At 53.1% G+C, this 23,901-nt stretch overlaps 2 protein-coding genes across 2 annotated transcripts in view; both read right to left on the bottom strand.

Moving 5' to 3' along the window:
* The window catches only part of ACSS1 (acyl-CoA synthetase short chain family member 1), a 41,734-nt gene extending 41,646 nt beyond the window's left edge, over window positions 1–88 (bottom strand). Inside the window, 1 exon segment of the mRNA XM_007451445.1 lies at window positions 2–88. Within this exon segment, the coding sequence (XP_007451507.1) occupies window positions 2–88 (87 nt within the window).
* An 11,582-nt stretch (window positions 89–11,670) lies between these two features.
* VSX1 (visual system homeobox 1) lies at window positions 11,671–18,475 on the bottom strand. Its single transcript, XM_007451444.1, has 5 exons — window positions 18,021–18,475; window positions 15,476–15,554; window positions 14,943–15,066; window positions 13,940–14,120; window positions 11,671–12,746 (listed from the first exon to the last, which is right to left on the bottom strand). Exons 1-5 carry the CDS (start codon window positions 18,442–18,444, stop codon window positions 12,457–12,459), a joined length of 1,098 nt encoding a protein of 365 aa, XP_007451506.1. The 5' UTR covers window positions 18,445–18,475; the 3' UTR covers window positions 11,671–12,456.
* Between the last annotated feature and the right edge of the window lie 5,426 nt (window positions 18,476–23,901).

Here is a 23,901-nt window from a genome sequence, read left to right as displayed (position 1 = left end):
GCCGGGGGGCCGCCAGGCCCCGCGCGCCCACCCCGCGAAGGCCGCCCAGGAGCCGTACGACACCGCGGCCCAAGCAGCGCGCCGCCATCGCGCCTCAGAGCCCCGCGCGGCTGTGGCGACCGTGCCCTCGCGTACCCGCGCCCCGCCCGTACCCGCTCCGCCCCCGCCCCCGTTTCTGTAAATTGAAGGGTCCAACTCCCACCAAGATCCCAGTCAGGCCTAGATATCTTTGACTCACTCCTTCATATGTTCATTCAATCCATGTTGACTGAGGGCCTGCTGGGTGCCTGGTGTTGTTGAAGAGTTAGTGGTCCCAGGGCGGGCTGCCGGGGTTTCAGTTGGTGCGTCCTCAAGCTCCGACGGCTGCCCGGCGCGGGGACCTGCAGATACGCGCGCCGCGGACGCTGGCTCTCCCGGGCGCCCGGAACTGTCTGGCGTGGGAGGGAGCCGGCTCGGCCTCAGGCGACCGGCGGAGCGAGGCCCTTAGGTGGGTCCAAGGACCACCGGTTAGGTCCATTCAACATCTCAGAGGCTGAAGGCAAAGTATTCATCCTTTTGGGCGTCCTTGCGAGTGAACCCTCTAGCGGCCTGGTCGGCCTGTACTCGTCCCCCGCCCCCCGCCAAGATGCACACACACATAAGCAGCCCCTGTGGGCTATGGGCTGGTCCTGGGCGCAGGAGGCTGTGGAGACCTGGGGCGGCGGTCTGGGGTCCGGTGCTTTCATGTGGTAGAGAAGTAAACGCTCCACTAATCGTAGCTGATTTGGAACCCTGGGGGGTTTTCGCTCATTGCTCCAGCATCTGTGGCCTGGGTTCAAAACCCGGCATTTCTAGCTCTGTGACCTCGGGCGAGTTCCTTAACGTCTCTGTGCCTACACCACCTCCACTACTGAACTCACTGAGTGCCCCTTCCAGGTTGCATGTTTCAGACACCAACTCTTTTATTCTTATGCAGCCCTGAGGAGGGGGAAACAGGAGTGATATCTCCCTCCCTGGGCTGTACCCAGGAGGGAGGCGGTGTTCTTATTGTCAAGCCAGGAAAGATAGAAGGGAACCCACAGAAACTTGTCTCAACCAGACTCTTAAATATTACAGCACCCACAAACTAAATACATAATAAATAAGGTAAACAGAAGGAAAAGGGTAGTTTTGAAAACTGGTTGATTGAGTTCTTTGGGCTTAGGAAACAGCCCCTCCTATTATTAGCTGTAAGAGGAACTTCTGCTGTCAGTCAGCCCCTGGTGTGTGTGTGTGTGTGTGTGCGCGCGCGCGCACACGCGCGCGCGTGCACATACATGCTTGCACGTGGTGCCTGCTTTTTAAGGCTGGGGAACCAGTGATAACAATAGCACTAGACATGGGCCCTGCTCTGTGCCAAGTGCTCGACCTGCAGTTTTCACTTAATTTAAAAATTATCTAATGCTATCAAGTCCCGCCCACTCTCAACTCCTGAGTGGAACAAATGAGAGCACTGAGCCCTAAGAAATAGGCACATGGTGGGTAGAACCCTACTCCCACCTCAATTTCTGCTTCACCACTTGGCCTGAATCACCTTTTTAATAGAATAAATAAAATTGAAATAGGAAAAGACCATAACTGTGGCTGGGGGCCCCAAAGATGGTCATCAACTTCACCCCCTTGTGTAAGTGAGAAGCTCCCCCTCAAGTGGGCAAGCAGTGCTGCTCTGACTGTCCCAGTCCAGGCCCTGCAAGGCCACAGCTGCAGCCCCTGCTGTCCTGGAGCCCAGCTGCCATGCTGTAAGCTCTAGCCTTCTGGAGGAAGAGACCCCATGGAGAGAATGTTATTAAATGCAAGTACGTGTGCCTGATGCACTGTAAGGCCAAACAACACCGAAACATCGGAGTTTGGAGCAGAGAAACATTTATTGCAGGGCCATGCAAGGAGACAGGTGGCTCATGCCTTAAAAACCCTGAACTCCCCAAAAGCTTTCAGCAAAGCCCTTTTATAGGAAAGGTGAGGGAGGGGCGTGGTTAGTTGTTGCAGACTTCTTGGTGTCAGATCCTTTGTTCTCGAGGTTAGGTCGTGGCCAGGTGACGGTGTTCCTATAAAACCTCCACCAAAACAAATGTTATTCTCTGTTCTGACAAGAAAGGGACGGGGAGGCATTTAGTTCTGTCTCCATGCCTCCTTGCGGCTTTTAACATTTAACAAATCCCATAAGCAAAGCAACATCATTACCCTTCATTTTACTTGTTCAAGGTCCCAAGGCTCGACTTTCACCCTCCAAGGCTGAAAGGAGTGAGTGCATGCGCTGGCCGGTTACCTTACCTGGGAGCATTCGTCCAGCACCCAGTCTGGCTCCTCCTTCCAGTGCCCAGGCCCGACTGAAGAGGGAGATCTCAGCTGGTGGCGCCCTCACGGCCAAGTCCCCAGACCCTGCCCAGCCATCATCACTGAGGGAGCCAGGTGCCCAGGACCCAGCTGGCCCTCAGGTCACCCAAAGTGGGGCCAGGTCCCTCAGACTGTGACCAATGGAGACCGCCACCGCCATCAGGTCGCGGAGGTGGGGATGGGGGAGAGGTACATTCTGCTTCAAGGCCTGGGCCCGGCCAGTGGGCAGCCGAGGCCAGCACTCTGGAGCTCCATGGGACACAGCCCCCAGCCTGTCCCCGGGCCTCCCAGGGCAGATGGCCGCAATCCACCTCTCAATTCACTCTCTGCCACCAGGACACCCGCCAGCTGACTGTAACAGCCACATAAAGGCGGCTCACCTGCCCCACCCCTATTACAAGAACAGTGGGCAATGTACATGGAATTGACTCTAAAGAAAGAAGTCCAGGGGCTTCCCTGGTGGCGCAGTGGTTGAGAATCTGCCTGCTAATGCAGGGGACACAGGTTCGAGCCCTCGTCTGGGAGGATCCCACATGCTGCGGAGCAACTAGGCCCGTGAGCCACAACTACTGAGCCTGCGCGTCTGGAGCCTGTGCTCCGCAACAAGAGAGGACGCGACAGTGAGAGGCCCGTGCACTGCGATGAAGAGTGGCCCCCGCTCGGCGCAACTAGAGAAAGCCCTCGCGCAGAAACGAAGACCCAACACAGCAAAAATTAATTAATTAATTAATAAACTCCTACCCCCAACATCTAAAAAAAAAAAAAAGAAAGACTGAAGTACAAAGCTGGTGTTTCCTTCAGGCTGGGTAAAGAGAAGTGATTGTGGTACAGAAAACACTGCCGAGAGAAGTGATTGTGAGAGAAAACACTGCTGAGCCAATCAGGTCGTACAGAATTGCACTTCCTGCAGCCCAGTTTACCCAGGATGAGGCCACTGAGGCCAAGGCCACCAGCTGCCCCCTGGAAGTGGCTCTCTGGGAACTACGGCAGGTGGAGCCACACCCCACTGCCCGTCTGGCCACATCCACAGAGCAGCTTCCCATGGGGCCTCGGCAGTTCTGAGAGCAGCCGGTCGTCCAGGCAGCGTGGGTCACAGAAGCCCCTGCCCTTAACACAGGCAGGACCCTCTGCTGCAGAAGGCTGCAAGTTGGCAGGTGCAGATGTGGGAGGCCTGGGAGGGTTTTCAGGGGAGCTGGGCTCACTTTACGTCTCAGGCCTGATGTTCAACTCGGAGACAGCGACCCTCACAATCCAAAGAGAAGGATGCCCTGGTTCCCACTTTACACATGAAAAAGCAAACACAGAGAGGGGACACGCCCACCCAAGGTGGCACAGCTGTCAAGTGGGGAGCCTCGGCCCCCAGAGCTCACAGCTTTAGCAGCTTTAGGGTGTTTGCCTTCTTAGGCCCTACCTCCCACATTGCTCGGAGCACTGGACCCTCCTGAGAAGCAGCTTTGTAGATACAGGTTTGGGAGACCCACCTGTCCCCCTCAGCAGACCCAGCACTGAGCCACCAGAGCTCCCTGCTCCTTGGCCCCTGTTATCCTCACTCCCACAACTCCCTTCAGTGACGGACCACCACCCACCCCGTGTGCATGGGCCAGCATGGAGGCTGTCAGCTCGACAGCAATGAACCAGACACAGCCCCTGAGCCCAAGGGCATGACCAAGGAAAGGGAGAGACAGGGAGACGGGCACCAAATCAAATGACTGAAATGCAAAGCAAAACCAATACAGAAAATCCACACTAAGAGCCTTGAAGTGGGTAGGAGGAAGGAGAGGACGCAGCTGCTGGGGGTCTGGGATGGGCTGCACAAGGGTATCAGGCTCCCTGCCCCCGGGCCCGCATTTCCCGATGTCCCCATGACCTCAGTGGCAGTGATGACATGTGGGCACACTCGTATCTGTGGCTTCAGCAGTGGGGTCTCCAGGACCCCCACGCAGTGCCCTGTAACACTGCACACCAGATCCCCGGGAGGGAGCATGCACACAGCAGCCCCAGGGCAGGAGGGTTCACCACCAACGAGTGGGAGAGACCAGATGTGAAAACCAGAACAGACTCCAGGTGGCACAGGGCTGGCAATGGTGTCCTACCAGAGCTGGGGACCCCCATCTGCTTAGGATGGGGCCATGTGGAGCCAGCAGACCTCGGGGTGGGTCTGTTCTCAGGCAGCTCTTACAACAAGCTCCCTAAATGCCGTCCACACCAGATCCTGGAACCCCTTAACTCCCTCTAGCCCTCTGTGAGCAGGAAAGACTGAGGTGTCATCCATCCACAAACCACAAGAAGGACTTTGGCTTTTGAGTTCTCCGTGGCCCCCAGGAGACACTCCCACAGCCCACAGTGGTCAAGCGCACCATCAAAGAAGACAGCGGCATCTCCTGTGATATGTCTCTGGTACTTCCAGGAACTGGTTCTCTCGCTGCCCAGGTTCACAGGGACCTCACAGCCACGGCCCCTCCCGCCTCTCTGCATGGACGCTTGCTGTGGCAGCAGGCCAGGGGCGATCACCAGACACAGAAGGTCCCTCTGAGGGCCGAGCTCTAGGAACTGTGAGCCGTGGCCACCGTCACCCGTGGATCAAGCCCTGGCTTCCTCCTCCGTCCACCGCGAGGAAGCCAGGTGGACAGAGAGCACTGTCAGGGAGCCAGGACAAGCACACCAGGCCTTCGCGCTGCCCCCAGCCCACCATGCAGTAAGTGCCTCGATGTTGTCACATGCAAGATGAATGAGTGGGAGCCAGACCCTGAATCCTTCGGCTCTCGAACGCCAGGTGCTGTGTTCATCCCAATGGGGATATGGCAGACAGGGTATCCGGGTTTTTCTGTTTCTGTAAAATCATAGCTTCTAAGGCATGGGGGCTGCACAGGCGTATTTAAGGGCTAATGAGCTTAAATCTCATGCCCTCCCCGCCCCTTCCCTTGTCTTTCTTTGGCTGCCAACTAGTAGACTGCCCCCTCCCAGCTAGAGGGTTCCCCTCAGTGGGCAGCTACTGTTTCTCCTCGCACTTCAGGGCTCCAGCAGTGAAGTCATGCCTCCCTCCCCTTACCCCCGAACCCCAGCTCACTTCCTGCGGTCTCCTGTTGAAGCTGGTCCCCCTAGAACCAACTGTATCCCGGACTCCAGTGCAACCAGGGATAAACAGATTTTGGCCCAACAGCTTCTGAGAATGGCAGCAGTTCTGACTGGGAACGTTTGTCTTTTGACACTCATAAAATTAAAAATTGAGGGGCTGGGCAGCTAGGGAAGGTGCTCTCGGCTGAGTCTCGGAGTTTCCTTTGAGACCAAACCGCGAGCAGCGGGGAGGTAGAGGGGGAGGATGATTCTACTGCCAAGGAAAGGGGGTAGGACGGCCAAGGGCAACACTGCTCAGAAGAGCCAGCTCCCACACCAAGACCTCATCCTGAACAGCCTGTGGGTTTCCCACACACACCAGAAAGCCCCCGTGGCCACTTGTCCTCGTGGTTCATCCTGAAGGTCCATCGTCCAGCAGAGGCCTGTGCAGTCTCCTCACTCTGAACCCGAGGTCCCGATGCTCAGTGGTGGCTGACCTGTCCCTTTCATGGTCTGAGGCCAGTGGAAATCCCTGCTCAGACGCTCGTTTGGCAGTGATCGCCCTGGATGCTGGGCTCCTTAGGATCAGAGGAGGATGAGAGGTACGGAGTGAAACCAAGGAGCAGCTTCTGGGCTGGTCTGAGAGATGGGTCTCTTTTTCTGCCTGAGACAGCAGAGGCAGCTGAAAACACATCACTGTCCCTACCTGGGGCCTCAGGAATGTCTCTGGGGCTCCCCAGCCTCTCAGCTCAGTCAACCCAAATGTGAGGGTTTATGATACGAGCACGACCTTGAGACAAAGGCCACGACAGGGAAGGGTCAGCCAGCAAACATGTGCTGACCGCCTGGGGTGGACACCACTTCCTCTGGGGCTGGCCCCTGGGGTCCCAAAGAAATTAAACAGAGCCCAACCCTGAAGGCACCAGCTGAGAATCCAGGAGGGTGTGTGTGGATTGAGCAGGGGCCCAATGAATCTGGATTGATTGATTGTGGATTGACTGAATGGGAAGATGAGGGAGAGAAAACAAAACAATCAAATTTCTAGTACCCAGTGCCCATTTTGACAAACTTTAAAGCTGGCCAACACTGCCACCTAGTGATGGATTCTGCCTTTAAAGTTGCTTCAGGACCAGCGGACAGGAAGAACACAGCGCGGGCCTCGAAGCCACGTCTCCATCAAGGGAAGTCCAGGAGCATATCCTGAACAATGAGGCCCTCAGAACAGTCTTTGTCTCTCTAGTGAATTGATCAACGAAGGCTAGTTGCATCCAGAACAGCCCTGAACTTGAGGGACAGACAATCTGGGGAAAGAGAGGAGAGATCTAGTGTACACGGCAGAGAGAGATTAAGGTGGTGGACTGGGCATAGGGAATAGCAGGAATTATTTATTTTAAATTATGATAAATTGAAAAAAGATGAGGCCTTTGTGTCTGAGTCCGTGTGGGCTCCTATAACAAAGTATCATAAACTGGGCAGTTTAACCACAGAAAGGGTGGCTAACGAGACAGTTACATGACTGTAGACATTTCAAAGGGGAGCCGACCACCGCAGGTGGCTCAGTGGGTGGGTTGGAAGGATGGGTAGAAAAACAAATTCGTCTACACAAACGTGTTCAAGCTGTGCTTTTAGATGTCTGACCCGCCAAGTCAGGCCAGAGCACAGCCACATGCCTGCCAACAGGTGGCGCCAGCATATTATTGGTGATGATTGATTTATCCGTTGATTTTGATGGAAAGGGAGAAAAGGCAGCCAGCCTTGGATGAATTTTTAAGAAGTGGGGAGGATCCAAAGAAATCAGAACGACACCATGGGTCTCTACCGTTCCCTTTCGATAGATACCTTTTTTTTGGCTGCGTTGGGTCTTCTTTGCTGCATACAGGCTTTCTCTAGTTGCCACAAGCGGGGGCTACTCTTCATTGTGGTGCGCGGGCTTCTAATTGCGGTGGCTTCTCTTGTTGCGGAGCACGGGCTCTAGGCGCATGGGCTTCAGTAGTGTGGCACACGGGCTTAGTTGCTCCGTGGCATGTGGGATGTTCGTGGACCAGGGCTCGAATCGGTGTCCCTTGCATTGGCAGGCAGATTCTTAACCACTGTGCTACCAGGGAAGTCCCTTGATAGATATCTGTGTGGAAGCCTTAACTTGGAGGGTGCTTCTGTAAGAACAGCTTTGTGCGCCTTTCCTTGGGCCCGGATGTCACGGGTGTGATTCTGCTCTCACCAGCCGGGCAATAGATTTGGGAAAGAATACAATACACTTGGGAGATCAGTGCTTTCTGTCCTAAGGTTGTTGAACCCTTTGCATCATCCGGGAGCCCTGAACGTGGGGCACCCACTAACAGGGACCATCAGTGGTGACAGGGACACAGCACGCTTATTTTGGGCAGAACACAGCTGTGTGAGAAACTCCCCAGAGGAGCAAACTTTGGCAACATCAGAGGGTGTAGCTGAAGGTGGTCATGCACCAAAACAGGGTATGCAGCAGCCTGTGGGGTCCCTGATGAAATCCTGTGAACGGGACCTGAATGAGCAAAAGTTAACATTGGAAAACAGAGAGTTTCACAGTAATTCTCTGAGAGCAGGTCTCCCTAGAGCTATACCCAAGACAAAATTCTTGGTCCCATTCCCAGGATTCTGAAACCTTTGCAATCCCTACTCAGCTTCCAAAGTGAGGCTCTAAGAATCCCAAGACCAATATCAGATCAATGGCCCAGGGTTCTTTGGCTGCAATTACACGTGTGTCAAATCATCGCACTGTACACCTCAAACTTACACAATGGCATATCAATTAATTATATCTCAATCAAGCTGGAAAAACAAAGATAAGGGGTCTGGTGGTGTATGCATCTTAATCTCAAATGGTTAGGAAAAATATAATGTGTGGACAGAGAGATGAGATGATAGATGGATGGAAAGAGGGGCTGAGGCTTGGTAAGCCTCGCTGAAGAAAGACCCACAAAACTGTCAGCAAAATAAAATGGTTGTTTTGAACCACAGCCTTGGGGCAACTGAAGCATCTTCTAGACCCAAACATCTAAAAGCTTTACAGTTCTGCCTTTCACATTTGTCTAATCCGCCTGGACATATTTTCCTGTGAGGTGTGAAACTGATGTCCATTTCATTTTTCCCCGTTTGGATAAACAGTTGTCCCAATAACATATCAAACAGTGAGCCCTTTCCTTCATGGCCGGCCTTGCCACCTCTGTATCCGCATGCGCGTATGCTCCCTGCTCTTGGGTCTGTCTGCTTCCCCAGCCAGCACTCTCAGGCCTGACCGTAAAGCTTCACCCAAGTGTCCACATGTGGCTGAGCAAGTCGCCGCCTCCGTCTGCTTCAAGGCTGGCTTAGCTCTTCTGGCCCTGAGCCTTATAAACTTGAGAATCAGCTTAGCAAGTTCACTTAATTTCTCTGCAGCTCAGTTTCTCACCTGCTGTGAGAATAAAAAAAGACAATATGGACATGATTTGTAGACCACAGAGAATGATAGTTTTAGTTTATTGTATTTATACTGGTAAACTTAAGAAAACGGCACTGATTGCTATATCTTGTTCTTCTGTCATTTCTAAAAATATCTCCTGGAGTCACGCATGTTTCTCAGGCACTGATGTGCTGCTCCTGTCACCAAAGTGCAGCGGGGCTGACACTGGTTCATAGTAGGAATCTGTCCAAATTGTCCTTGCTAAAATTATAATTTTTAAAAAATCTCCTTTTAGGTTTTTATAGCCACATTTCAGCTGGAAAGCAATTTTGAAAGTTGGAAACAATTCAGTCCTGCTGTCAGTGGTCAGATTCCAATTTGCTGCATGATTTGAGTAAGGGCTGAAGGGGACTGTGTGTTTCCTGTCAAGTTGGCACTTCTGTTGACGTGACAGGAGATGCAGGCAAAATACGGACTCTATCCTTAAACGTTTTCATTGTATTTTTAAATGAGATTTTGTCCTGTGTGTGCTTAGCCCTAAATTGAGAAAGAGGAAATTCTATTTTAATAATATTATTAATAATAATAATCACTATTTTATTATATTTTTACATACTAACTTTACAAAACTTAGAAAGTATGAAAAAAAGACCAAAAGTATCCATTTACCCATGATCCAAAGATAAATGCTCTGAACGTTTCAAAGGAACTTCAATTGCCTTCTTTTCTTCTTTTTTAGTGTCACATATACTATTTCACATCCTGCCTGCGGCCGGCCTGTCCCTTGGCTGGTCAGCGGCCACTCCTTTTTCTTCTTTGCTGGAAGGAGCCCAATTATACTTAGTTTTAGGGCGAGAGAAGCTTGGGGAAAGCAGGTGAATTTTTGGTCTAAGCCCAACGAGGAATTCTGCCCCCTTGACTCACGATTGGTTTAGGCCTGAGAGTGACAGCAGTTCTGACCAATGGGGAGTGAGGAAGCCTGTCGAGCGCCCAGCACCCTGGCCTGGACAAACAGGGCAGGCGAAGGAGGCAGAAGGACAGACCCTACCTGGGTCCCCCAGCTGCTGGAAGGCCCAACCCAGATTTAAGTTCACCGGACAGTGCATGGTTGTTCGCGTTGGGCATGTCCCTCTCCTGCACCCAGCGGCCCCGGGGTGGAGTTCTGCTGTGCCCCTGGGACTCTTCTTAAACGCTGTTTGCACAGTGTTCCAACCGGTTATTATCCCATGATTTACTTAGTGGATCCCATGTTGCTAAATAATGATGATGACGAGTGTTCTCACTGGGGTCTTGATACTAACGGGAATGCCAGTAATAGTGTAACAACAGTATTTATTTTGCTCTTTCTCTACCATGCTGGCAACCGAGGTAAGCACTTTACTCACATCCTTCCATTTAATCTCCACGAAAACAAGGGTGTTCTATTAAGATCCCCATTTTATGACTGAAAAAACTGAGACATTAGTGTCCTTATACATTTTAAATGGTCTATATTACTGGTTCTAGTCCCTTTCTCTTTTGCCTCTTCCTGTTTTCTCCTTTTTTAGATAATTTTGCCTAGAAATTTGTCCACTATTTGTATAGTTCTATGGCAGTTAAGTTTCTTTATTTCATTTTTATTCTGCTTTACATATTTTTTTCTACTTGTATCCTTCTTTGGGTTCATTTAGGAGTTTTCAATCAGCAACATTTTTTTATAATTACGTTTAATTTTTTTTTAATTTTTAAAATTTATTTTTGGCTGTGTTGGGTCTTTGTTGCTGCGCACGGGTTTTCTCTAGTTGCAGCGAGTGGGGGCTCCTCTTCACTGTGGTGCACGGCCTTCTCATTGCAGTGGCTTCTCTTGTTGTGGAGCATGGGCTCTAGGCTCGCATGCTTCAGTAGTTGTGGCTTGTGGGCTCAGTAGTTGTGGCACACGGGCTTAGTTGCTCCGTGGCATGTGGGATGTTACCGGACCAGGGCTCGAACCCATGTCTCCTGCATTGGCAGGCGGATTCTTAACCACTGAGCCACCAGGGAAGCCCCCCCATGGCAACATTTCATGAACATCTTTCCACGTAAGTATGCATCATTGTTATCATTTTTAGTGGCTGCATAATATCTTATTTTATGAGTGTGCTGTATGTGAGTTGCACAGGTTACTAGCTCCCTCCCCCAAACTCAAGCCTGGATAAACTAGGAAGAGACAGGGAGGCAAGAATCTGAGAACCAGCCTGAGGCAGCAGAGGGTCCAGAACAGGTGTGGCCACATGGCTCAGGGCCTGCTCTGCAGGTCCAGTGGGACAGAAAGAAGGTGACTTCCAGATTCTTCCCAGCACCTGCCCTCCCGCCATCAGACCCAGGCTTCAGCTGAGATCTTGGTGCCAGAATGAATGAGAGAAGGTGGGGCTCATTGTTAGCTGCTGTTACTGCAGTAAGGATAGGTGACATTTAATTTTCACAAAAGTCTGGGACAATCACAGGATAAGAGAAACAGACCAAAGGAAGGAAACTGTGTTTTCTCATCCGGAGAGACGGGAGAGCTAGGCCCATCCCGAAGGGCAGCGGCGCCCATTCCCAGAGGAAGCCACCTGCTTAGAGGGTCCTCACCCTCCTTCCCACGCTTTCTTCTTCAAGGAGAGCCGTGTTTCCCACTCAGCCTCCCCGTCAGCAAGGTGCAAGCTCTGGACTCTGAACTCAGAAAAGAGAGTTAGACACCGACGCTGCCCCATAGGAGTTTACAGAGCGACACAGGGTAAGTGCCCGAGCGTGAAACGCTTGGGGTGTAATGTTTCCAGGCTAATGGAGGCACCCTCGGCAGGGGCAGCAGGAGGTGCACATGCAGACAGAGGGGGTGTGTGAGACACCAGCACACCACAAAACGTTTATTTTAAAATAATAAATAAAGGAAAGGAAATACAGGCAAGGAAACATTCACGAAATCAAGTCACTAAAGTGCTCTCAAACATAAATTTTAAAAAACCAAGAAGCCTGGTCTGAACTTAAGACAATGTTTATAGATATTCAACAGTTGTTCAGATATGGTCCTGTGCTGTTTCAGAAGGGAAGGGAGAGAGGGCTTTCTTGGTTGGAATGACAGACCCAATCAAATGACACTCAGGAGGACATAGAATCATTGCCTAACAAGAAAATGAGAAAGTCCAAAGCCAAGTTCAAGGTAAAGGTGTTATGTTTCATTCATATGAGGTCTGCATGAAGTCTTCAGTATCTATGAAGATATATGATTCTCTGTAGGTTAAATAATTTTGTATTTTTGGATTCAGAGTAAGGACAGCAGACTTAATCTGTGAGTCTACACAGTATATTGAACCAAATCTTGGGATGTCTGGCAGTGAAAATGGGTTTTGGACTTAATATCCTCCCTCCTCAAGTTCTACAGAAGAGAATAAAAGTTTTACACCAAATTAACTGCTTCATGTGCCTTTAAGGAATGATTTCCATTCTAGAATGAAATGGAATTTTCTATAAGTCACCATTTGTCTTCTTAAAGCAAGTGGCATTGCATTTCATCCTGACACCAGAAGAAGAAAATCCAACTGAGAGTATTTGTCTTCGACAACTTTTGTCTTTTGAAAAAAGCTGGTGAGGAATGTGCACATTTCCAGCCTTTGGTGGGGGAGAGGGGACCTGCAGCCTCATAAGGCCCCCTCCTTCCCTGGCTGGAGCCCCTCTAGCGCCTCAGAGTCTGAACATCCTTGGGCACCAGACCCCTGCTGCACTCTCTTGGTCTCCTGACGTGTGGTGTTGGAGAGATCAATGGCCACGTCTTCCAAGCCGCTCTCAGGGCTGCCTTCCTCCAAGCCCCTCTGGGGTCCTGCCTGCTGTGGGCTAGAACCTTCCTTGAGACGGTCAGAGCCCCAGAGTCCTGCCAGCTTTTCTTCACTTTCTGCTTTCCTTATCATCCCTGTGGATTTTTTATGCATCCCTTGCAAAAAAGGAAAATAAATAAAAACAGATATCTCTAAATACAGCAACTAAGTCAATTTCTTCCATGTCACTGTTCTCTAAATCCCATTAGAATTTCCCTTATTGGTACCTGTCTTGGGGCCTGCAGGAGAGTCTCGTAGGTAACTCTCAACATCAGGGGTTGTAGACTGGTGTCTGCCAGCTGGACACAGCCAGCAAAGGGCCTTGTTTGGATGACATGGTGATTTTTAAATTTTTATTTTAAAACTTGTTGGCAACATTTTAAAATCAGGAGATTTACATCAAAAGTCAAACTTCCAGCTTCTCTCAAAAAGTCAGATGTCTGGCAGCACGAGGCCCAGTTTCTTGTTCGGCCACAGACCTGCGGACTCAGTAAGCTCCACCCCACCTGCTCATGTAAACTCAGAGGGGTGGGCCCGGTTACCTGCCCAAAGTTCCCTCCAGGCTCTCCACCCTTGAGGGCAAAGATGATTGGTTTCTTCAGTCCCAGCACAGTGTCAGGTGGGTAGGGGTTCAAAAAGTGTTTGCTGAACAAAAACCCTCCTCCTCCCCAGCCTAAAATGCCCCCTCGGCCCCCTAATCCTAATCTCACACCCTGCCCAGAGTGCCGTTTGTCACTCATTCCTCCAAGCCCGAGTGTCTCTGGTAACAGCCAACAGACCAGTAAGGGTGCCAGCTCCTCAGAATGCCCAGCCTCAAAGCTTGGACCTCACCAGTGAAGACTGTTCCAGCACCAAAAACGAGGGGACAGAACAGCTACGCGGCAGATTATTAATGGCTGTGCCAGGACCAGGAACTGGACCTCCTGAGTCCAGGGTGCAAGGGGTTAACAGTCTGCAGGTTCATTGCCTGCACCTTCCCGCTTCCTATTACCATGAGCTCTGAACCGTATGGTTTCCAAAACCTCTAACAGCTCTCAACATTTGGGGAACATACTTCATATAATGAAGGTGTGTCATTCCACTCATAAAACCAGGGCCTGATTGGACCTGTCTACACACTGCCTACATAGTTCCAATGAAAAATAAGGCAACTGATCGGAGTCCAAGCCTTGTAATTCATTAAAAATCGGATGTGATATTCTGGGCCTGAATCTGAGTAAATTTACATTGCTTGGCTTGGCAGTGGCCATCGGGCATGGGGACCCCCAACATCTCTGGCAGGACGCGGCCACAGGACCCTCTTCCTTACCCAGGAGCCAGGGCACACAGGAGCCCAGCAGGCCGCCCTCCGCGGAGCCGAGGACTGAGTCGGGCAGCGGGATGCAGTGTCGCACCATCGCCCCGTAGAGCCCGTACTCAGCCATCACGCTGCTGCCGTCCCAGCACTTCTCCCGCTTCCGCCACTTGGCCCGCCGGTTTTGAAACCAGACCTGGATTGAGGCGGGAGGGGAAGCAGAAGGGCTTACGGGAGGAGACCCCAGCGCAGAGGGGCACAGGTGCACCCTCTTGGGGACACCTGAGACCCAGGCCTTTCTCGTGGCTCACAGGACTGGTCGTGCTGGGGAATCGGGACCAATTTCCACCGAGGTTTTCACGGAGTCGGGGATGACAAAACAAAACCAGAGTATCCCACAGTGTGTAAAGAAGTTAATTTTTACACTGATGGGAGCAGTTCACCAGGGCAATGGTCTCTTCTAACCTCAGTTGTTGGATTGCTTTATCTTAATAAGAGTGTCGACTATTGTTAAGCTGTTTAAAAAGAGTGAGTGAGTGGCATATCTTCTGACCTGGCGAGGATGTGCTGTCAGCACAGAGGCTGAGGCACACACAGGACGGCTTTCTATAAAGACAAAGACCAATCCTGTGTGCCTGTAAGTGTGTGTTCCAGGGCCAGATGCGCATATGGCATGGGGGCAGTTTGCAGAAAAGCCTCGTCAGGCTATTTACACTGGTTTCTTTGAGGGTTTGCAATGGAGTGATAGTTGTTTTTTCATTAATATCTTGACACAGTTTCTAGATGCAGCACACACTGTGTAATTTTTAAGAATGATTTAATAAAAGGAAAAAAGGCTTGAAGGTTACAGGGGTCATCCTCTCTAAATGAACACAAAGGAAAGCTCCGGCATCTAAGTAACCTTCGGTTTGGGTGCGCAGGGGGAAGTGCTGGGCTGTTTAGAGGTGGCTATGGGCTGACTCATTGCATGTAAGGACAGCATGTTCTCTGTGGTGTCTCTGGGTGGTGGGACCTGCACCTGTATTCGGTCTTCGGGGAGTTCGGTCTTCACGGCCAGCATTTCCCGGGCGTACACATCAGGGTAGTGGGCCTCGCTGAAGGCCTTCTCCAGCTCTTCCAGCTGGTGGGCGGTGAAGACGGTCCTGGAGGGAGGCCCGAACACACACGTGGGCACATGTCCACAGGAGGCTGCAAGGCTTCCAGCCTCAGAGGACCCCATGCCTGGCCCCTCTTTGCCTACTTCATGGAAACTGGAAGCCCCACCTCTGAATGATTAGCCTCTGGAAAGTCCACAATTTAGTTCAGAACAAACAAAGTTCTTTAGGTCTTTTTTTTCTCCTCAATGAATTTCATCAACTCATTCTAAGAAGACCCATTTTACAGACCCACAAAATTGTGTCTTTAAAATGCTACAAAGGCTGACCTGCAGCCCCCTGCGAACTGCAGAATTACATTCCCAAATGGCTACTGAGCCCTTCCCGCTGCTGCCCTAACACAGGGCCAGCTGGTTCTCAGGCACTGTGTCCCAAGGAAAGGGGTGAGGGCAGGTACCTATGCCTCCGCTTTTTCCTCTTGCCGGGGGCGGGGTACGCCTTCAGGTCACTCCTGTCTTCAGATGGGCTGTCCTCATCTGTTAGCACAAGGAGAGAGGGAGGACTTTAAAGGTGAGCATATTTTTCACTTTGTTTTCTGGATTTTACTTTGAGGATTGACGCTGTGAACCTCTTGAGGATGTGAATGTTTACAAGCTCGCATTTTTCACACCATGCTCCAGGTGCTGAGCTTAGCACTGCTCGTGCATTATCACCGTTATTCTCCATAGATTAAAAGAACTCCAAGGCAGCTGCTTTTATTATTCTCTTTTTACAGAGGAGGAAACCAAGGCACAGAGAGATTAAGTAACTTGCCCAAGATCACACAGGTAGTCAACAGTGAGGTTGGGATTCAAACCCCAGACTGTGTGAAGCCAAAGCTACTTGAACACTAATTGCGTTTCCTGTCCCTTCAGCTTCCAAATTCATCCCCTTCCTTCTGCCTCTCTCTCACCTTCCTCATCTTAACCAATACACCAACATTTCTCAAAGGGAGGACGGAGATTTGTGACACCAGACCCTCATCAGAGCTGACCCCCTGCCCTGCTGTACCGATTCCAAACCTCTGGAAGTAGGATCTGGGAAATTCATTCTTGGCAAATGTGCCCAGATGATTCATAGATGGCAGGTGAAATAATTTTAAGAACCCACTCCACTATGCTTTATCTTTTGAAATCCATCATATCAAAAGATCTAGGTTGAAAGGAAGGTTAGAAGACCAAACTATTGTCAGGTTCATTGTTAAAAAGCATATTTGCGGGCTTCCCTGGTGGTGCAGTGGTTGAGAGTCCTCCTGCCGATGCAGGGGACACAGGTTCGTGCCCCGGTCCGGGAAGATCCCACATGCCACAGAGCGGCTGGGCCCATGAGCCATGGCCGCTGAGCCTGCGCGTCCGGAGCCTGTGCTCCGCAACGGGAGAAGCCACAGCAGTGAGAGGCCCACGTACTGCAAAAAAAAAAAAAAAGCATATTTGCTTCAAAACACTAAAAAGTGAATTAAGAAATGCAAAAATAGTAAAATAATGTCAGTTTTACTCCTACATCAATTACTTCACCAGAAAAATTGGATTATAATATTATGCTATCCATGCTGTCCAATCTGGTATACCAATAGATATATAAGGTTATTGAGACGTGAAATGTGGCCAATCTGAATTGAGACCAGCTGTAAATGTGAAATAGTCAGTGGATTTTGAAGACTTAATACCCCCAAAAGTAAAATATTAATAATTTTTATATTGTGTACATGTAAAATGACAATGTTTTGTATGTATTGGATTAAATAAGATAGAGTATTTAAATTTGTTTCAACTATTTATTTTTCCTTTTTAACGTGGCTTTGAGAAATCGTTACTCACAGTCACATGATGTTTCTACTGGACAGTGTTGGTCTTGGTCTTGAGAAACGCCCTCACAGACTAGGATGCAGTTGCATTATTGCCTTTAGTTTTATGGTCCTCATACGGAAAGAGCCCATCCTATGAAGGTGGTTCCTGCATTTTTAGTGAAACAACTAATAGTGGGGTTCACTTGATCTTACCTAGACAGTCATGAAACAAAGTCCTTTTAGAGCTGGGTGGACGCTGGCCTGCCTGCTGATCCCGCCGGCTTACTTTTTTTTTTTTTGGCCGCGCTGCAGGGCATGCAGGATCTTAGTTGTTCCCGGACCACTGTACCCACTTCAGTGGAAGCGCGGAGTCTTAACCACTGGACCTCCAGGGAAGTCCCCCGCCTGCTTCCTTTAATCAGCAGTGGAGACCACCCCACTCTTTCTGCCTCGGCTGCCTGGATGCTCAGCTCTGCGGTCCGCTACATAGTTTCTCTCCATCCACCTCTTCTCCTGTAATTCTCCTTCTCTTCCCCCACACCCCAAACCTCTTTATTTCTCGGCCCTGTCTTTGTAGATTTCCATTGCTCCCTTCTGTTCCCCACGATCCACCCCGACTTCTCTGAGGAGCTGGGCACAGCTACCATAAGACGGGCGAGCTTGCTTCTCACGTGCTGGAAGGAGGGGAGAAGTGCGGTACCCAGACTCGCTTTTCAGTACAGGGAGGACAGTTCCAGGCCTCCACCCCGCGCTCTCCAAGAGCCGGACAATTCGTCAATCAATTCAGCGAACCCTCCAGCTCCGGCGGGCACCGGGTTCTGTGCCACTGACAAACGAGGCAGGGCCAGGCCTCCCGCCCTCCGCCGTTCCCAGAGGCCGAGCCTCGCGCGGGCACGGGGGAAAGGCCCCCGGAGACCGCGGCCGGGTCGCTGAGACCCCAGGGTGGGTCCAGACCGGGTGGTGGTGGTGTCCGCGGGGCAGCGGCGACCAGACCCAGAGGAGAGGCCAGGGACAGAGGGCGCGGCTGCGAGAATGCGTTCCCCGGCGAGGCCACGCTCTGAGGTCCCGACTTCCCTAGATCTGGGGGGCTGCGTTGGCCTTGGCGGGGCCCCGGAGTGTCACCCTGCGCACGCGAGCCGAGGGAAGCGACAGGAGTGGCACGGACTGGCCTCCTTACCGGACGTCGAGACGCTCTCGCTGCGCTTCTGGCGGGCGGCCTGGGTCGGCGGGCGGCCGGGCACTTGCGGGGCGCTGGGCTCAGGCCCCTCGGGCGGCAGGAAGGGCACGTCTGCGAGGAGGAGGCGGGGCGCCCGGGCGGCCGCAGGGGGCTGCGCGCCGAAGCCGCAGAGGAGGCCAAGTCCCAGAGGCAGGGCCCCGCGCGCCAAGCAGGAGCCCCAGAGCCGTGGACCCGCGCAGGGCGCGGCCGCGGGGCCTTCGCAGCCGGATCCCGGCCCGGGGCCAGCAGGTGCGGGCAGCTCAGCCTCCAGGCCCAGCAGGTCGGTGATGGCAAAGCCCCGGGGGCGCGAGCCGGTGGGCGGGCCTCCAGGCACCAGTGCCCTGCTCCTGGCACGCCCGTCGGAAAGCGCGTCTCGACCGGTCATGGCTTCTTAGGCGGCGAGGCTGGACCCTCTCTCGGTAACCTTTGCGAAGGGGGCGCAGCTCTGAGGACGATTTATACAGTCGGGCGCCAGGAGGGCTCCAATCAGCGGGGCGCGGATACGTCACGCCTTGGACCCCGCGAGATGGGGACGCCACCAGTTTCCCTCCCTTCGGTCGCCGCCCTCCCAGCTGCGGTCCCCTCAATCAGCTCCCTCTCCCCTCTCCTTTCCAGTTGTCCCCCTGCCCACCCCCACTCCCGTTCTCGGTGGGAGGAAAATAGGCAGCAGACAACTCTATTCCTAAAATAGAGTCGTCCCCTCCCTAAACCTCTACTCTGAAAGCCGCAGGTTCCAGGTCCCCATTCTGTTCTCTCCCCTTCCTGATACTCCGGCGGAGACCCCGCTCGCAGCCTCCCTGAAGCCTCCCTCCCCGCATCCAGTCGCCCATTAAGACCAAGGCCCCATTCCCAGCCACACTCTCAACACTACCACCAATACGACCCCCTCCAGCCCTCCAACGCCACCGCCGGAGGCAAGGCCTTCCCTGAAAATGCCCAAGGGGAAAGGAGTGGAAAACGTTCATTTAACCCGTGCCCACTCCAACTCCAGCCAAACCCACCCCAGTGTTCTAATGGCCGAGCCGTCAGGGTCGCAAAATTCACACACTGAAGGAGCTGAAAAAGAGGAAGTGGAGAGAGGCGGGAGCGGCCGGGCCGGGCCAGGGCGTCGGGCAAGGGCGCCAGGTTCTGCAAACTGCATTACAGGAGGTCCAGTGAAATCAGAATTTCAGACGAACTGTGATTCTTTTAAGTTATAAGTGTGTACCAGTATTTCATCTGGCGACCCCTAAGTGGGGATGGTAAATTGGAAAATAGGGCCTGTCTACTGGGACCCACCCCTCTTCATAGAGGCTAACAAATTATTGGCAGATTTTATGACTATTCAAAGAAAGCCTGATTTTCACGTGCAGCGCCCATATTTGTTAAAGTGGGCGCGAAACGAAACACGTGGGTAAACCTCTCCTGGCTCGCACTACGAACATTTGAGCCCACCCAACCTGAATCGCTCGGAGCCCTGAGCCCACCCTTCTCCAACGCGGAACCCGGGAAGCAGAATCTCTCAGTCCCGCCCCTGAAGGCGAGCGGCCAGGCGGGCGCCCAGCGAGGGGTGCGGCAGCTCTCACAGCGCCGCGCGGACGCCCCACGGGTCTCTGCGCGCACCATCAGCACAGCCGGAGCCGGAGTCGGACCCCGAGCCGAGCGGTGACGAGCCGGAGCCCGAGCCAAACCGGAACCCGAGCTGGAGCCGAACCCGGCAACGTGGATCTACAGCTGGCTGCGCCTCGGGGTGGGTCCTCTGCAAACCTGAGGATTAAACGAGGGGCTTCCAATAAAGATAATTAGAAGAGGCTGCGCATTAACTTTTCATTATTAAAAGAAGACCCAAATCTCCCCCTCGCAAGCTGTTCCCGGGATTAGCAAAACAATAACTTTCCTTTGGGATAATTGTCCTTTGAGTCGCTCGGGGTGGGGGCGGCTTTAGACGCCAGCGTCGTTTTTGGCTCCGCCAGGAATTTCTCCCTAAATTTATCTCTGGGTTTAGGGGAAGGTGTTAGGGGTACAGGACCCAGCCAAGATGCTCTGGCTCTTGGATCGGCAGAGCAGAAGTTTGTAAATCAGAATTTGGGGCCTCAGTTAAGAAAGACAGCTAACGATGCACACATTTGCAGACGTCCGGAGCAGGCAGGCTGGACAATTGGCCTTGAGGTGGCCCCGTCCGGGACATTTGCAAGGGCCGGTCTCAGAGGCAGACGTGTGCGCCGCACCTGCAGCTTGGAGGGCCGACGGCGCCCCTCGCCTGGGCCCGGGTCTCGAAGTTTCTGTCCCTCAGCCTCTGTCAGAGGAGGCCTCGAGTAGATGGCCAGGGACCCAGAGGTACCAAAAGGCCATCCGGGAGGAGGCCAACTTCGTCAGCACCACACGGTGACCGCCATTCAGTGCCAACAGCACACCGGTTTCCAACCCCTTCAGAAGGATATTATTAAACCCATTTTGCAGATGAGAGAACCTGAGGTGTATTAACCCGCTCACACCTGACACGGAGAGAGAAATCGGGAGAGCAAAGCGAAGCAGAGAGAGACCCCGAGAGCCCCGAGGTTGGAGCTATAAGGGGACCTTGCAATTCCTGGACAGAAGAGTCACTGCCTCCTCCTCCGGCCACACCGCAGGAGGGACCAGGATGGAGGGAGAGCTGAACCCCGGGCGCCTTCCTTTCCGCGGCTTGGCGGCGGCGGGAGCGCTGCGCGGGCGGGCATTCTCACTGCCCCCTCCCGGGTAAGAAGCGCCCCGCCCCGCTGAACTAATCCGCGCCACCATTCCCACCCCTAGCTCCGGCGGGGGATCGCGGGTCCACTCGCGCCCCTCGACTCTGCGGGATCGGCTCAGAAGACCCCACCCCTGGGGAGCCGGCGAGCGCTCTGCGCAGCGTCCGCCCAGTGGGGGAAGCGCGTCCAGTGCTTTAGGAGACTTGGAAATGGAGCGAGCCGGCTCCGATCCCACCCACGTTCCGCGCGTCCCTCCGGGCGCCCGGGCGGTTGCCGAGTCTACGCAAGTGGGCGACAGCGTTGGGGAACCCCTCGGCCGCCGACGGGGTGGAAGGTAGGCGCCTCCCAGCCCCCCCTCCCAACATATACAAATCTGCGGACAGAGCCAGAGCCCTCTAGCGCGTCCCCGCCTGGGTCAACCCCCGGAGTCGTTTTGGAACCCTATATCCGTTAAGGGGTCCGGATCTGCCTTCATCAACCAGGATTATCTGGGATTTAACTAATCAGTAAAGGTTTTCTCCGCTCAATATTTTCCAGGGAAGGTTTCCAGCCCCTGTCTGTGGCCAGCCACTAATGTGCTCTCCGCTTCCCTCGTTCTCCCTGTCTGGACGCGTCCCGGCTCCTCGCCACGCCAGGCTGAGGCTGGCCGGGGTGTAAGTGGCTCAACGACAGCCGTCTCGGGCTTTTCGGAGCCGCCCCCGGCCAGGCTGGTAGCATAAAGCGCAGATGCGCTAGGAGTGGGACGCGCACCGCAAATAAAGAGCATCGCGTGTGTCTGCACGTTGGAACCCTAGGGCTCTGCTCCTCTGGAGTTTCCTCCCGCCTCTGTCTGCTCCTTCTCGGTTGCTTTTGTGTCCCCTTTAAAGGCTGTTGTAGCAGATGCTGTTTTGCCCTGTGCACATCTGTGCCCTGACCATTCCACCTGCAGCCTGCAGGGCCTCCAGTGCCCAGGACCCACATCTTTGCCTGGGGGCTTTCTCTGGTCTGCAGAGCCCTCTGGCCAGAGGGGCCAAGGAGTACATGCCCTGAGAAGCCGAGGACCAAAGAAAGCAGGAGTCGGAGTATAAACACGGCCCCAGGTCTTCAGTGGGATAACTCAGGCCTTCCAGAAGTCCCCAGCTGGGTTTGCTCAAGTTATCACTAATTATCACAACCCATATTGCTTTCTTCCTAAGTGCTATGGGTGCCCCACCCAGAGCCCCTTTCCTGGGCTCTTGCACCGCCCCCCACCCCATCCCTACACCACCCAGTCCCACACCGCACACCCCACCCCAATGTAGGCTCTTGCCCCTAATCAGGAGAACTGCCCTCTGCTGACAAAAGCCTCTAACCCAGGCCACACCCACACCCACACCCACATACACATACACAATGGTTGATGACTCATATGACTTGGTAGGAGGCTGCCCTCTTACCCTCAGGGGGGACAATTGTGCAGAGCCATCTCTGCTTCAAACCCCTTTCGGCTCACGGGTCAGGTCAAGGCTCATCTGGACCCAAGTGTTCATCTTCATCCACCCTTTCCCTCCTCTCTGGACCCCTCACTGCTGAATTCCCCCTCCCTCCCCCCCATAAAGCTCATGCATCTACACCGTGCTTTGGGCTCTGCTTCTAGAGACCTGCTCCTGTCTCACTGTTGAACTCCCCTACTGGCATTGCCTGAAATCCCCTCCCAGATAAACGAGTTATCCTGGAGGCTGAGAGTCCACTCTGGGTTTTGTACAGGAGTGGTGGTGAGTGTCCAGTGGCTACTCTGCATTCCCTGACACTTCCCCACTGTTCCCTGAATAATTTGGCCTCGTTCACAGATGCCTGGCCTGTCACGGCCCTGCTCTTTTTCTCCAAACTTTCATCAGTCTGGGGGGAAAAAAAAAGTGATGCCATCCTGTAAACTTCTTTGCAGCATGAATTGGCTGGCTGTGGTTCCTATGGTTTGCATCCAAGAACGCTGTCTTGGGCACTGGGCTTCCTTCCACCTCTGGTGTCTCCCCCACCATCTTTGTGCCCCTTCCCACGCCCCCAGCAATCCGTCTTTATTCCACAGCCACAGTGACCCTGCCATGGAGGCCCAGTCCAAAGGGCTCCTCTGGCTGAGTCCTTCCCAGATTCCCCTCACCCAGCCGTAAAAATCTCTTCTGGGCCAGTTGCTGTGCTAAGCGCTAGACACACATCAGTTAATTTAATACTTGTGACAAACCTAACGAGGGAGGCCTATTATTATCCCCATTTTGTGGTTGAGAAAACTGAGGGGCAGAGCTGCAACTAGCCTGGCAGGCCTTGGAGAGGTCGGGACCCAAAGCCTGACTGTCGGGCCTGAAGCAGCGAAGTCAGGATGGGGAAAATGACAATGTCAGGGGGTCCCTACACTTTTCTGAGGTTCAGCATTGGTTTTATTTTGAATTTCTAGGTGCTGAGGGCCTATAAAGCCCTCAATCTTGCACTGCTCCAGGTGCTATCAGTCAGCAGTGTTGTGGGCTTGAGGCAGATTTCTGCAGGAGGCTTGGGTGCCCATGCTCCGTCTCTTTTCTTTAGGTCGTGAGATAACAGGGAAACCCCAGGTAGGAACCCAGATAACACTTTGGCCCCTGGGACTGTATTTACCTTCTTCCTTCCCTGACCTCCACCCACCTCTGTCCTCTTTGCTCTCCCCACCCCCTTCCTCCTCAGCTCCTCCTTCACTTCAGTCCATCAAAAGAGCTCATGGCCACACTCCTCAAGTCCCATCTGTAAGTCCAACGAACCCCAAGACCAGATGAAACACAGGAGCGAGCACAGCACCCAGCACCAAGCGGGGATCCCTGAGCAGAGGAAGACTCCGGGAAGGCCTGCATGGCCTCCCCAAGGGGACAGGGACATGCAGATGGAAGCAGGTGTGTTGCTTGGGCATCAGCAGGGTGGGGAGTGGTGACATAGGCTATGTCGGCCAACAGGTCATGGGAAGGGGTCACTAAGGGCAAGTGGGTGCTGTGAGTGACTTTCATTTCCAGTGTCAAGTGTTAGGTCATCTACTGGCAATTGAGAAAACTAACAGCAAATAACGTGCTTTTAGCCAGTTCGCAGTGGCAGTGAATACACGATCACCGCCCTGACTCACGTGTAGCCACCCAGGCTCTTGGCCAGGGTGAGCTGTGTTCTCC

Source organism: Lipotes vexillifer, unplaced genomic scaffold (assembly GCF_000442215.2).
Source record: "Lipotes vexillifer unplaced genomic scaffold, Lipotes_vexillifer_v1.1 scaffold670, whole genome shotgun sequence".
NCBI classification, from domain to species: domain Eukaryota; kingdom Metazoa; phylum Chordata; class Mammalia; order Artiodactyla; family Lipotidae; genus Lipotes; species Lipotes vexillifer.
This window is presented reverse-complemented; position numbering and strand designations above follow the sequence as displayed.